Source organism: Elephas maximus, chromosome 19 (assembly GCF_024166365.1).
Source record: "Elephas maximus indicus isolate mEleMax1 chromosome 19, mEleMax1 primary haplotype, whole genome shotgun sequence".
Taxonomy (NCBI): Eukaryota; Metazoa; Chordata; class Mammalia; order Proboscidea; family Elephantidae; genus Elephas; species Elephas maximus.
In genome coordinates, this window is record NC_064837.1 from 250,294 (window position 1) to 265,437 (window position 15,144).

At 46.4% G+C, this 15,144-nt stretch overlaps 1 protein-coding gene and 1 long non-coding RNA gene across 5 annotated transcripts; one reads left to right on the top strand and one right to left on the bottom strand.

The window, feature by feature from the left end:
* Positions 1 to 242: 242 nt before the first annotated feature.
* On the top strand, positions 243 to 9,447 carry LOC126062548 (uncharacterized). 4 transcript variants are annotated; one of them, XR_007514092.1, is made up of 4 exons: positions 2,646 to 3,794; positions 4,632 to 4,722; positions 4,817 to 4,992; positions 9,361 to 9,442. XR_007514092.1 is itself a non-coding variant. In XM_049860226.1 (3 exons), the coding sequence occupies exon 1, from the start codon at positions 815 to 817 to the stop codon at positions 1,445 to 1,447; it is 633 nt and encodes a 210-aa protein (XP_049716183.1). In that variant the 5' UTR covers positions 243 to 814; the 3' UTR covers positions 1,448 to 1,502; positions 4,632 to 4,722; positions 9,361 to 9,440. The 4 variants fall into 4 exon arrangements, 2 of the variants coding, with proteins under 2 accessions (XP_049716183.1, XP_049716182.1); XM_049860226.1 differs by lacking the exons at positions 2,646 to 3,794; positions 4,817 to 4,992 and adding an exon at positions 243 to 1,502 and having other exon boundaries at positions 9,361 to 9,440; XR_007514091.1 differs by having other exon boundaries at positions 2,645 to 4,722.
* Positions 7,096 to 14,784, bottom strand: LOC126062549 (uncharacterized). The gene is made up of 2 exons (XR_007514093.1): positions 11,621 to 14,784; positions 7,096 to 9,559 (listed from the first exon to the last, which is right to left on the bottom strand). It is a non-coding gene; the product is annotated as an uncharacterized LOC126062549 (long non-coding RNA).
* Positions 14,785 to 15,144: the final 360 nt, after the last annotated feature.

Genomic DNA, 15,144 nt, shown 5'->3' on the forward strand with positions numbered 1-15,144 from the left:
TGAAATAACGATCGAGCCAATAAGATACCAAGCAATAAATGCTGGGTATTGGCAAAAAAAGCGCTCGAGAAGGACCGCTTTGAACTCCAATAGCGAAAACGTCTGCTATAAAAACGGAACAGAAAAAAAAAAACACATCACACGAAACACTGTGGCCACTTTAGTTAACCACAGAAAAACGCGAGAACTAGACGGCACACGAGACCCGCATGCCAATATCTTCGCGAATAGATCGTAAAACAGCACCTAGTCATGCAAGAACCAGTGCAACAACATGAAGCCGGTGCTTCAACAAGAACCCAAAGACTGTGTAATCTCGATTGCTTACAACTTTGGAAACGTCTAAACTCGGCAACTTTTTACAGAAACCACTGCGCTGTTGAAGCATACCACCTATAATTGTGTGATCTAAAACGATTACTTTTCGTCGTAAGAAACGCCGCGACTCGCAGCAGAAGAAGCCCGCCAACCGCAGCGATCTCCTGGAACTGCGGCATATCCATCGCTGTATAACACGACCCCATTGCCGCCAGCTCCCGAGTTCCCGGGATTCTCTGGGCGACCTGCAGAACAGGGTTACTGAAGTAGCCAAAGCCGCACAGGCGCTGGAGTCGCTGCGTTATGGCCGCCATCGGCCGGCCGCGCTAACGGGAGACAATCCGTGAACCTCTGTAGCGGACTTGGAAAAAATTCTCGGGAGGCTCTCCTCCAGCGGTCCGGGCCCCGGGCACTCTACCCGTACCACCACGGACCTACGCCGGAGGCCCCAGTGACGACCAGGACACATGAAAAGAGGCGCGCGACAGGCTGTGGTATGTGTTGGCCGTTTGTCTGCCTGTGCCCTCTACATCCCGCCCGTCCCAGTCCGCGCGAACCCGCGGCGGTGGTGAACCAGCACGCACTGGTCGACCCGCCCGAGCGGCAACCCCAACCTCACCACGACGGCACCAGCGGCCGCCTCCACAACGTCCTGCAGGCCCAATCCCGGGACACGGCTCTGGCGCGGGCGCCCCACAGTGGCCGGGACGATCCTGCTGACTCCGCCGGCACCCTGGAACGTCGTCTCGGCCACCGCGGCCGCATCGCTTCCCATCTATTCGGCACCGGAGCTCCGGAGCAAAACGATGTAAAAGCGGCGGCCGCCAGGCGGCGGGCGACAACCGGCGCGGGCGGCAGCGGGACGGATCCGGATCGGCGGCCGGCGAGGGAGCATCGCCAGGCGCCCGGACGCCCGGCCTCGTCCCGGCTCCCCCCGCCCCCAGCACCGCCGCCGGACACGTTTCTCGGCGCCGGTCGGCCGGAAAACGGTGTGGCTGGCCACGGCATGGGGTCGTTTCGGCCAAGGGAGTCCGCCCGGCCGGACCCTTTCCCGCCCCGTCCGGGACGCTCCTGCAGACGCCGCATGCGTCCTGGAGCACTGTGCCGGCCAGCCGGAGCGGCCAGATAGGAATCCCATCTCATTGACTGGCAGCCGGCCGGGGACGCCCTCCCTCCCCAAGCAGGTACGGATCGGCCCCGGGCCTCCCGGGCAGACTTGGAAACCACACAGGGGGCCCTGGAAGAAGGGTCCCGGGAGCCAGGCCGGACTCAGGGAAATTGAGCGGAGGCTCTGGGCCGTCGCGGGCAGCGCGCGTTCTTCGGGATCGCTTCCCATCTCGTTGGCGCCCCAGAGCTCCGGAGGGGAACGATATCGACGCGGCCGCCAGGTGACGGCCGACAACCGGAGCGAAGGGCATTGGGGCGGAACCGGGTCCACCTGAGACCCTGCCGGGGCTTGGGGGTGGGGGAGGGGACAGACTCCCCTGGGCCGCCGGGAAACCTCTCGGGAGCCTCATGGGGGGTGCGCGCGCGCCCCCGAAAGGGCCGAACGGGTAGGCGCCCAAGGGGATGAGCGTCCACGGGGGGGGAGGGAGAGCACGTCCCAAGCGTCGAACGGGCAGATGTTCTGTATTCTTTTGACGGACGCAACAAACGAAACGGGATGAGACCACCCCCCCCGACGTTTTCTTTTTCATTTTTTTAATTCTTGTGTGGCACAGGCAGACTCGGAAAACGTTTTTCACGGTCGTCCCTGTCACAGCACCAACAGTACATGTAAAACACTTTTAACAGGCAAATTGTGTCCCGAGGGAGGGAGCCGTGTGTTTGCCGGCATCCGTGTTGCAAAAGAAAACCACGACCGCCACCGAGAGCGTTCTTCCTCATTGCTTTTCATCCTCCTACGACGCAGGCGGGCAAACGGGGGCGGGCCAGTCGGGAACGCCTTCCCAAAGCTGGTACGGACCGGCTCCGGGCCTTCTGGTCCCACGGCGAAAACATCTCACCACGGCTCGCGAGGCTCTTGGGAGCGAAGCCGGACTTAGTGATGTCTAGCGGAGGCGCGGCGGCCCGGCCGCGAACGCCCACCCAGAGGCTCTGAAGAGGGTCTGCGTGAGCGCTTGGTTTCCGGGCTCGCGGGCGGACCCGGGAAAACGGCGCCTGGGGCGGGGTGAGGGAGTGGTGTGCGGCGGCTCCGCGAGCATCGCGAGATCTCCGGCAACTCCCGCCTGCGTATGTACATGCGTATGTCACGGAGAGCGGAATGCGGCGGGGGGGGCGGGGGGCGGGGGGCGCGGGGGCGCGGGGGCGGGGGGGCCGGAGGCGGAGGTCGTGGGGAACCGCGCGCGTTGGCCCAGGGGATGGGGTGCTGAAGGAGGGCGAGGAGTTGGCAAACTTTCCAGGTGCTCGGTGTGTGTGTGTATGTGCGCTTAGACGGACAGCAAGCCCCCGTCGTCGCTCTGTCAAGCGAACAGTCGCCCCTTTGGCCAGATGGAGAAGCTTTTTTCGGCGCCCAAGAGGAGAATCATAACAGAAACCGCAAGGGCACACGCTGGCTGCGCTAGCGCCACCTGCCGACGAGGACCACGGCCGCCGCTCCGCCCCCACCCCCCCACCCCCGACTGCCACCCCCACCTCAGCCCGTGGTGAGGTGGGGGTGAGGTGCGTATATATTCAAGCTGGGGGAGAACGGTAAGGTAGAGAGAGGGCAGTGTTGCCGCTCCCGCGTTGCACGTGTTACCATGCCCCCAAGAGTTTTCTCGAAGGTTAGAAAAGGAAGGTGTACGAAGCTCATGCCGTGTACAGACCTCACTGAAGTATTCCAGGAAACTGTCGTCGTAGAAAGCTTCCAACAGACTGGGTATCTGATAAACCCCTCTCTTTTCAAGATCCATTCTGAAATACTCAGGAAGGGAAGAGTACTATATGCTTGTTTGGCTCGAAAACATCCCAGCAAAGTGTCCACGGGAAGAAGAAACTAGGAAGGCACCAGTTTTAAATCGGAAGATGACTAAAGCTTAGGCGACGGGTACTCGGACTCCTCCGTCTTTGTATATGTTCGCGATTCTCTATGGGGAAAATGTCAAAAAGCAGGTGACAGACGCTTGTGCAGTTATCCCGTGAAGACGTACTAGGAAGAGACTCTAAACGCAGGCTGTCCTTGAGAACAGTTTGTTCGTTTAAAAAAAGTAGAATAAAAAAAAAAGCACGAAAATGGAAACACCCAAGTTTTAACAGTGCTGGGGTGGGGAGTAGGGCATGGTGTTTTTTTTTTTTTTAATCTTTGCACTGTTGTCGTCGTGTGCCATCCAGTGGGTTGGGACTCGTAGTGACCCTACGGGACAGAGTTGAACTGCCCCCATAGGGTTCCTAAAGAGCAGCCTGTGGATTTGAACTGCTGTCGTTTTGGTCAGCAGCTGAGCTCTGAACCGCTGAGCCACCAGGGCTCCATCTTCGCACTAACTCTCCAGTATGAGGTAAGTTAACTTCGCAATACAAGCAGAATGGCTTTTGAAAAGAAAAACCCAGTTTAAAAAATAGATGTATCTTGATTTCAACCCACTCTGATGACAGTAACAAAAAGACATACACGTGTGTGGATATAGATACAGACATACAGATACGCATGTCCGTATGCGGGTTTATACGTGTGTACGCACGTATGCGCATGTGTGCGTACTCCTACGACACCCATATACAGGTATGTATGTCTGCCTCTGTATATATGCATATGTATACATACGTATGTATACGTATACGCAGATACGTACTCACGCATGCAGATACGTATGTGCACATATACACGTGTGCACGTATATCTACATCTGTGTATGTACGTGCGGGTGCATGTATGTGTATATGTGTACGTACACGTAAGCATATATATGTGTATATACATATACATATGTATATAAGTATACCCGTATGTGTACGTGTGTATACATGTACACGTGTACGTGCATGCTTACCTATATATGTATGCATTATATACCTAAGTGTGTACGTGGGTACATATACGTGTATGTATGCACATACATATAGACACATATATATGCATACATACGTTTACGGACGTATATATGCGTTTACGTACACACACGCATGTGTATATATACGCACACCCACACCTCTACATGTAATCAGTAAAAACTAAAGCAGTGTTGCCACCATGTTTTTAATGATCCTTTGACTCGTGTGCCCGCCTACCCCCTTCTGGCTACCTTACAAGGGAAATTCCAACTTTCAAAACTTGAGGCATGTCATTAACGGATGGGCTGAATGAATATTCATCCAACTTTCCCTTTTTGAAATAGAAGCAGTCTAAACGCAGGCCATCCTTGAGGAAATTGAGTGAGATGACGAGAGAGTGCATCGAAAAGAGGGCGTTGAAAATTCCAGCCACAGGTATTTTCCTTCCACAAGCTGTAAAAAGCATCGCACTGCACGCACCCAACGTTAGGAAGCTGCCTCAAGGGCTGCAATTTCTTACTTCTTTTAGTTGAGACGGGACATCTCCAAGTGTGTTCACAACCCAAAGGTCGTCATAAGAGAATGACAGCACCCTCAGTCCATCAAACACACGCCCCCTTGGAGGGGTGAGGAAACTCTCTTCGATGTCACGAAGACAGTCACGACAGAAACCGGAAGGGCACATACCAGCAGCGCTAGCCAAAGGTAGTAATAAATATTAGGGGAGAAAAGGGATTCATAATGAGGTCAGAGAAGCAATGGGTTGAACAAAGGTAATTTTTTTGTTGTTGTTCTCAGAATCTGTTACTAGGCAGAGGTATTATCACTGCCTTAGTTTTTAGTAGTCCATTATAATCTACAATCATTTCATTATTTAAATTTTCCTTAAATTTGGAGTTTGGCCACAATGTTAATCTCTGAATCATGAATGACAGAGCAGTTATGGCAAATTGTCCACTCTGAGCAAGACGTACCTCAGAGATGAAGATTGCGTGACTCCAGTGGCATTACAGTGATTACACTGATTATTCACTGATGTCTAGTGGCTCTCAGTCATCTACCTACCTAGTTTTTAAAATGGCTAATGATCATTTGGATTATAGTTTTGCTGTATATAAATATATATTAGTATTTTTTAAAGTGGGAATCATGATCATTAAGTTGTGAAGACAATTTTGTAAGCTACAATGTTTATAATAGAAAACAGCAAAGTGCACTGCAATTAGAATAGGTAAGTATTGTTTGAGGGAACTTTTGTTTGTTATTTTATCAAAGGCTTTGGATGCGGTTCATAGTCACCCAATTTTAGAGTCTTGAGTTCTGAGAATACTATCCACCAAATCCTGGGAATCAGACATGGAAAAATCTCAATCATTTACTGCCTCAACACCTTCTCCAGTTCATTCTCACTCACCGAACACCAACCAGAGCCACCATCACTCCTCTGACCATCCAACTGCATTCAACGACGCTTTGTCAGGATTCCATTACTTAAAAGTTGCTTTTATTTTGCCAAGTGTTATTTGTATTTATTATGCATCTAACATGTTTCACTGTTTACTGTCATTTTAGTATCTGTTACCTGAAGTGTAGGAAAACTTAATTCATATTTCATATTGTTCAATATCACTGCATAAAGCCCAGAAAAGTATCGACTAATTCACTAATTGTTGGGGTTTGAAATATTTTACATTATTCAGAAATACTTCACAGAAGTCATGTAGGTGGTTTAAGTTGAATTTGAATTATATTTTGAGAAATTGGTTAGGGGTTTTTAATGGCGTGGGAACACATTTTCTCCATTTAAAACAATGGCGATATGTTGTTGTGTTCGCTGCTGCCGTGTCACTTCCAACTCATAGCGACCCTGTGTACAACAGAAGGAAACACTGCTCAGTCCTGCACCATCTTCACAACCTTTACTATGTTTGAACCCACCACTGCAGCCACTAGGTCAATCCATCTCACTGAGGGTCTTCCTCTTTTTCCATGACCCTCTACCTTACCAAGCATGATGTCTTCCTCCAGGGACTGGTCCCTCCTGGTAACGATGTCCAAAGTACGTGACATGAAGTCTTGCCATCTGCACTTCCAAGGTGCACTCTGGATGCACTTCCTCCAAGACAGGCTTGTTTGTTCTCCTGGCAGTCCATAGTATATTCAATATTCTTTGCTAACACCATCATTCAAAGGTATCAATTCTTCAGTCTTGCTTATTCATTGCCCAGCTTTCACATACATATGAGGTGACTGAAAATATCATGGCTTCTGTCAGATGCACCTTAATCCTCAAAATGACATCTCTGCTTTTCAACACTTTCAAGACGTCTTTTGCAGCAGATTTGCCCAATGGAATATGTTGTTTGATTCCCTGACTGCTGCTTCCGTGGGAGTTGTCAATCCAAGTAAAATGGAGTATAGGATTGAAAATGCAGACATCTGAAAATCCCCTATTCAGCATATTTTCAGGAATGGCATAGGTTCAGATTATGAGGAGTACACGTGCCTGATAAATTTGGTGTTGATTGCTTATTGAAGACAGCAATAATTTCTACCCTTTTAAAAACCAACCCACTGCCGTCGAGTCTTTTAAGTGGTGCTATTTTGGTTCTCATTTTGATAATTTTTTTTCCTTTAAATATTAATCAGAAAATACGAATTACATGACTGATTTCTGGTTTTGGAATTTGTTGTACAAAAATCACCTCTCCTTGATTTTATTAAAAACTCAACAATAAAGTAGTTTCTCCCAGAGAAGATCCTGTAAAGTATATTTTTTCTGGTGCCGCAAAATTTATCAACTCTGAATGAAGGCCTTTGTTAACTTTATTACAATCTAAAGGTTTTTATTACAAGATGAATTAACTAGCTTTTGAAAAAGGGAGATGGTAACAAGATGCTTACATCTTTCTACAGCATTCATACAATATTCCTACCATTTAACTTCTCTAATAGCAGGTAATGATGGCAGTAGTGATAATTAAAATGGATAGATACTGTCCAAATGGTGTTCTATGCATTACTTCATTTAATCATGACAATAGCGTAGTGGAATTTTACAGATAAAGAAAAGGAAACACAAAGAGGACAAGTAATTAATCCAGTTTTGCAGTTATAAAGGTGACAGGGAGATAATGCTCAATAAAGGCCATGCCTCACCATTACATTCCAGGCTCATGAAGATTTTTCAAGAACGTTCAAGGGTTCCAGAAGTCATTTCTACATTCATTAATATGTCCCCCCCCAAAAAAAACCACGATGCTGTCGAGTGGATGCTGACTCATACTGATCCTATAGGACAGAGTACAACCTCCCCAAAGGGCTTCCAAGGCTGTAACCTTTATGGAAGCAGACTGCCACATTTTTCTCCTGTGGAGCAGCCAATGGGTCAAAACGTCAACATTTTGGTTGGCAGCTGGGCACTCAGGGTGCTTAACCACTGCACCACCAGGGCTCCCAGAAGTTACTATAGGCTTTCCAAAAAGAGGCAGATTCCGAGGTGAAGCAAAAGAATGTCCTACATTCACTACTATCACAATATGGGTTCTCTTAATACACCAGAGCAACTGAAGACAGGTGAAGCCTTAGAATAAATCCCATTCAGTGGCTTTCTTAATTATGAAGCCTCAGATGTTTGGTAAGTTGTGAATGACGTATAAAGTCTTTGCCACATTCAACACATGCATAGGGTTTCTCTCCAGTATGGATCCTTTGATGTAGAGTAAGTTCCGATCCCCGACTGAAGGCCTTCCCACATTCCTTACATTCATAGGGCTTCTCCCCGGTATGAGTCTTCTGATGTTCAGTAAGGTGTGAAGCACGAATAAAGGCCTTCCCACACTGCTTACACTCATAGGATTTTTCACCTCTGTGAAGTCTTTGGTGTTCACTAAGTTGGGAGCCATAAGTAAAGGCCTTGTCACATTCTTTACATTGGTAAGGTTTTTCACCTGTATGAATTCTCTGATGATAAAAGTTGTGTGACACGAATAAAGGCCTTCCCACAGACCTGACATTCGTAATGTTTCTCACCATGAATCTTCTGATGTTGAGTAAGATATGCACCACGAATAAAGGCCTTTCCACATTCCTTACATTCAAAGGGTTTCTCACCCGTATGAATTCTCTGGTGTTCACTAAGTTGTTTGCAACTATTAAAGGCCTTTCCACATCCTTTACATTTGTATGGTTTTTCATTACTATGGATCCTCTGGTGTTGAGTGAGATTAGAATTACAGATGAAGGCTTTTCCACATTCTTTACATTTATAGGGTTTCTCACCTGTATGAACTCTCAGATGGTAAGTTGTAAGCCACGAATAAAGGCCTTGCCACACTCCTTACATTCATAGGGTTTCTCACCTGTATGAATCCTCTGATGCTCATTAAGTTGGGACGCGCATAAAAAAGCCTTCCCACATTCTTTACATCTATAAGGCTTTTCACCAGTATAAACTCTCTGATGATAAGTTAGGTGTGAACCAAGAATAAAGGCCTTTCCGCATTCCTTACACTTGAAGGGTTTTTCGCCACTATGAATTCTCTGAAGGTAAGTAAGTTGAGAGGTAAGAATAAAGGCCTTTCCACAGTCTTTACATTCATAGGGTTTTTCACCACTATGAATTCTCTGATGAAGCGTATACTGTGAACTATAACTAAAGGCTTTTCGACGTTTCTTACATTCATAGGGTTTCTCTCCCGTATGAACTCTCTGGTGTTCCATGAGCTGTGAGCCACGAATAAAGGCTTTCCCACATGCTTTACACTGATACGGTTTTTCATTAGTATGAATTTTCTGAGGCTGAATCAGATCAGAACTACGACCGAAGGCCTTTCCACATTCCATACTCTCATATGGTTTCTCACCAGTCTGAAACCTCTGATGTTGACCACAGCTGGGCTGTTTGCTGAAGGTCTTCCTACACGTCTTCATTTCAGCATGTTTTCCATTATGAGTTTTCTCATGCTGCATAAGGCATAACGGGTAGCCGAAGGCTTGTCTACACTGCTTACATTTGTACATTTTTCCTCTGTAGAGGATGTGGAATGACTTCGAATGGTCTTTTCTTCACAGGTTTTCACATGCATGAAAAGTGCCCCCTGGTTTCTCTGTTGTCTCTCAAATTGGCCTTTGTACTCCATGATGCCTCCAGGACGATGACACCCAAGGTCAAGACCCAGAGGTTTTCCCACTGTCTCCCACTGGCTTGATTCCATTTTATGAGTACTCTTTTCTGGAGATGACTTCTTGGTCTCACAGCTGGATTCAAAGTCTGTAAGATAACAAGAAAATAAATTCCTGTTGTTTCTGTTTTCCAGAAGAAATAGAACTTTTAAGGTAAAACTGGTAGGTGAAATGAAAATAATTTTCATATGAATAGGATGGCTTAAACAGCTCCTAATTATTTTGTACAAATAGAAAAAAAAAGTCACAAGGAAAGAACAAACAGTGAGAAGAGCTTATAGGGAAGAAAATAATTACAAAATAAATCAGTGGTTTTCAAACTTTGGATGAGAACAAGGAAGCTTGTAAAGCAACAGTGAACACCCAGAAACAAACAGACGTCGGGCTGGGCATCCAGTCCGTCAGCAGACCCTGTCAGCTGTACAGTCAAAACTGATCAAAAATCAAACCGCCTTGACCACTACCATCCGAGGCCAAGCCGCCGTGTCTCACTGCAACAGCCTCCCACCTGGCCCAGCTTCGTCTCTGTCCGACAAGCTAGTCACACAGCACCAGAGAAATGCTTTCAAAACCTAATTCGTATCATATTATTCCCCTGCTAAAAATTCGAGAGTTTACCTCATTAGAATAAAATAAAAAATCCTTACTATGGCCCATAAGAACCTACAGAAGCCCGCCTTCAGCCACTCCTCCGACATCACCTGCAACCACTGTCTTACTTCTTCATTTTGCTCCAGTCACAATGGCCTCTGCTGCTCGAACACGCCAAGGATATGCCCCTGTACTTACGGTTCCCTCTTTTTTGGAATGCTCTCCCCCCGGATACCTCCATGGCTTGTTTCCTCACTTCATTTTAGTTTTCTGCTCAAATGTCACATTATCAAAACATGCAATATATTGTATTTGGAGCCCTGGTGGTGGAGTGGTTAACAGCTCAGCTGCTAACCAAAAAGTCAGCAGTGTGAATCCACCAGGCACTCCCTGGAAACTCTACAGGGCAGTTCTACTCTGTCCTATAGGGTTGCTATCAGTAAGAATCAATTCAATAGCAACGGGTTTGGTTTTTTTGGTATATATGGGATCAAACCGAAAACAGCATTTCCATAGATAGGAAACTTAGGAGCCAGTGAGTTTATGTTAATGGGGAATGAAGAGCTTGGAAAAGGAGGTTGAGAACGGCTGCACGACTTGAAGAATGTAATCTGTTATTGAACTGTACATGTAGAAACTGCTGAATTGGTGTATGTTCTGCTGTGTATGTTCTCAACAATAAAAATAAGATATGAAAAACTAATAATTAAAAACAAGTCTAAGACATTTTAAAATTCTACTGATACCTTTGAGAGCTCCTCAAACAGGCTTTCAACACTGGTAAAATTCACTATCCTACTCTAGTTTTTATCTCACTTCCAAGCCTACTTTGCCAGGGTCACCAATACCTTTTGTCCTAGCACATCCAATAGCCAATTCTTAGCCTTCATCTTTCTTGACCTCTTAGCGGGATCTTTCAGTTGACCACTCCCGCTTTAACTCTATCGCTTGGCTCCCAATACACTGCATTCCCAGTTACTTCCCAGATGGCAGCTTACTCCTTAATTTCCTTTCCTGCAACAGTTTCTCAACTAAATGTTAGAATAGCCCACATTTACTCCTTGTATTTTACTTCTCCATCTAAACCAACTCATTCCATGACCTCATCCAGTCCCATGATACAGAGATTCACCCCATGTCTATCTCTTCAGTCCTGATACCAACCCCACCCCTGTCGGGCTTCCAAACGCTTATATAACGTCTCCACGTGGATATCTGATGTCCATCTCAGATGCGTAACTCTTGATTTATTCTGCAAGCTTCCAAACTCTCACACCTCTATTTCCAGTCTATCAGATGTTATTGCTACTTTTTGACAAGTCACCTCCGATTCATGGCAACCTTATATATACTAAAAAGAAACGTTGCCTGGTCCTGCACCATCTTCACAGTCAGTGGTGTATCTGGGTCCATTGTTGTGACTATGATGTCGATGTATCTCATTTAGGGTTTCCCTCACTTTCACTGGCCCTCTGCTTTACCAAGCATGATATCCTTTTCTAGAGATTGGTCTTTCCTGATGATATATCCAAACTAAGCAAGTGGAAGTCTCACTAACCTTGCTTCTAAGGAACATTCTGGCTGTATTTCTTCTAACACTGATTTGTTTCTCCTTTTGGCAGTCCACAGTATATTCAACATTCTTTGCCAATGCCACAGTTTGAATGCATCAATTCTCCTTCTGTCTTCCTTTTCACCATCCAACTTTTGCATGCGTATGAGGCATTCTCTTATGAAGCACGGGGTTTTCATTGGTTAATTTTTGGAAGTAGACTGCCAAGTCTTTCTTCCTAGTCTTAGTCTGGAAGTTCCACTGAAACATGTCCACCATAGGTGACTCTGCTGGTATCTGAAATACCAATGGCATAGCCTCCACAGTACGACAAACTCACAGATAGGTAGTGGCAATTTATCAGCTTGTCATTGTTAGTTGCCATCAAGTCAGCTCAAACTCATGGCGACCTTACATATAAGAGAATGAAACACACTGTCCTGCACCATCTTTGTGATCGCTGGTATGTTTGAGTCCTAGTGGACTATCCACAAATTCCATTAATTCTACTTTCAAAATAGAACCAGAAACTAATCACTTCTCATTATCTCCCCAAAGAACTAGTCCTCTGACTAGTCTTCCTGGTGCCGTTCTGTAACATGGTGGCATCAGAAGCCACCAAACTTGAGGAGGCGGGGTGAGAATCAAGATCAGCATTAAACTCATTTCTACGAGGTGGAGGTCAGACACAACTCCTCTCTCCAATCGTCTTACCAATTCTGACACCAGCTGGCCCTCCCAAGACACTCTCTACTTCTCTGCTGGGTTCGCTGATTTGTTACAATGGCTGCACAGAACTCATAGACCATACTCATGATTATGGGGTTTATTTGGGGAGTAACAGGTTACAATTCAGGATCAGAATCAACTTAGAAGTAACAGAAACATGGCAGGAGACAGGATACAGTTTGTCAGTCAGGACAGCTTCCAACCAAGACACCAATCAGCTCCTTCTCAGCCATGCCCACAGGCAGGCTGTGCTTGGGCTTCTGCCACTGGGCCCCACTTGGGCAAGTATTACGACTCTTTCCGCTCCGACATCAAGTGCCCAGAGGCACCCCACTCTGCCAGCAAGCCTCCTGCCTGAAGGTGTTCAGCTCTCTCACGCATGGGTCGGCAAGTCCACTGCGGCTGTCTCACACTGGTCTCCTGGTTCCTGCTGCGAGTGCCATTTTGTGCCGTCTACCGCTGTCTCTATCTCCTGGGTCTAGAAGGTTCTCAGTGCAGGGACCCTGGGTCCAAAGGACACGCTCTGCTCCTTGGCTCTTCTTCTTGATGGTAGTTAGGTCCCCCCTAACCTCTGTAGGATTGGTAGTTTTAAGCCTAAGAGAATGGCAAAACTGACCAAACCCCTAGGTAGGCAACAGTCACCTAGTCTGCACAGTAATCGACCAATACCTGCAAAGGTTTTACACACCTTATTTCCATAGCAAACTGTCCAATACCTTTGCAAATCATCTTGGCAGAACTAAAAACCCAGGGCCAGAAAGGCCATATATAAAGAGAAATCTGTTACCCTAGACATTCCTGTCCCCATTCTCCACATAGCACCCGGAGTGATCTTTAACCAAAGACCCTTACTCACGTGCACACACCCCGCCCAGGGCTTCCTCTCATACTGAGAATAAAACCTCACTCTTTGCAATAGCGTACAAGGACTTAAATCATCTGATCTCTGCGTGCTTCTCTAACATCATTTTTACAATTCTCCCTTTCACTTAGAGAAATCGTGCGCTATACAGACATCACACTCTCGCCACACTGACCTTCTTTCTGATTCTCTAGTAAACAAAGTTCAGCCTTTCCTCAGGGTCTTTGCACTTTTCTTCCCTCTTCCTTAACACACATTCTATTGACTTTTACATGGCTACTTCATCCAAAGCCCACAGCCTTCAGTACGGATTACAGCTCAATATAAAGAAAACAAAAATCCTCACAACTGGACAAATAGCATCATCATGATAAACAGGGAGAAGACTGAAGTTGTCAAGGATTTCATTTCACTTGGATCCACAATCCACAGCTATGGAAGGAGCAGTCAAGAAATCAAAGGATTCATTGCATTGGGCAAATCTGATGCAAAAGACCTCTTTAGAGTGTTAGAAAGCAAAGAGGTCACTTTGAGAACTAAGTGTGCCTGATCCAAGCCCTGGTATTTTCAATTGCTTCATATGCATGTGAAAGCTAAAAAAGAAACCATTGCTCTCGAGGCCATTCTGACTCATAGCGACCCTGTAGGACAGAGTAGAACTGCCCAATAGAGTTTCCAAGGAGCACCTGGTGGATCTGAACTACCGACCTTTGGGTTAGCAGCTGTAGCTCTTAACCACTACGCCACCAGGGTTTCCCATGTGAAAGCCAGACAACGAATAAGAAAAACTCAAAAACTGATGCCTTCGAATTATGGTGTTTGCAAGGAATGTCGAATATACCATGGACTGTAAGAAGAATGAGCAAATCTGTCTTGGAAGAAGTACAGCCAGAATGCTCCTCAGAAACGAGGATGGTGAGACTTCATCTCACATACTTTGGACATGTTATCAGCAGGAACCAATCCCTGGAGAAGGAACTCATGCTTGGTAAAGTAGATGGCCAGTGAAAAAGAGGAAGACCCTCAATGAGATGGATTGACACAGTGGCCGTAACAATGGGCTCAAACAGAGTAACAACTGTGAGGATGGCACAGGACCAGGCACTGTTTCATTCTGTTGTACGCAGGGTTGCTATGAGTGGGAGCCGACTCAACGGCTCCTAACAACACACAACAACTTCATTCAGGTCTCAGCTCAAATGTTCCTCCCTAAAAACAATCCCTGACTGTCCTAGATAAGAAAACTGTAAGGTTTCAACAAACATTTGCTGGCTGGAGATACATATCCAAGTTTAAATGCAAAAGAGCAATTGGGGAAAAAAATTCAATTCAAAGAAAAAACTGTCTTTGGGGACCAAAGGTTAGTTCCATCATTAAAATAAAAGAGGAATGTAAAAGACAGGAGGAGTGGCTGACGGGAGTTGAGAGGGAGTGTTCTTTGGGATACAGTCTTCCTGCTCTCCTTAGATCTCAGGCCTTGTTTCTTTGTGTGAGGGGAGAGTCACACAAACATCTGAAAAGTGCTACCACCTCACAGACAATCTCTGTTATTACTGGTAGAAGCTCCCCCGTGTGACCAGCCCTTATTCACCTGAGCTTCACCTTCTTGTCATGGCTATCACCACCATCCAGGGATCCTTTCCTTGCTCCAATAAGGAGTATGCATCTGGCTTAGGGGCTGAACATCCAGCTTAAAAAAAAGGAAATGGAACATAGCCATGTTATGGGAGTACCAGATTTAAATCCAGTACACTGGTCAACAGGGAAGAGAGACATTGATAACAAATGATAGAGGAAGGTGTTCAAGTCTGAAGGACGGGGCATACAAAGGTACACAGCAGAGCCGTCCATTTCTACCTATACAACACACACACCTTTCCTGAGGGAACAGAAGTCAGAAATTCACAATGAACGAGGCAGAGAGAATGGGGGACACTCT

What these genes read in the sequence shown, in the direction of transcription:
- LOC126062548 (XM_049860225.1), top strand. Translation starts at nt 815, where the DNA reads ATGTGTTGGCCGTTTGTCTGCCTGTGCCCTCTACATCCCGCCCGTCCC.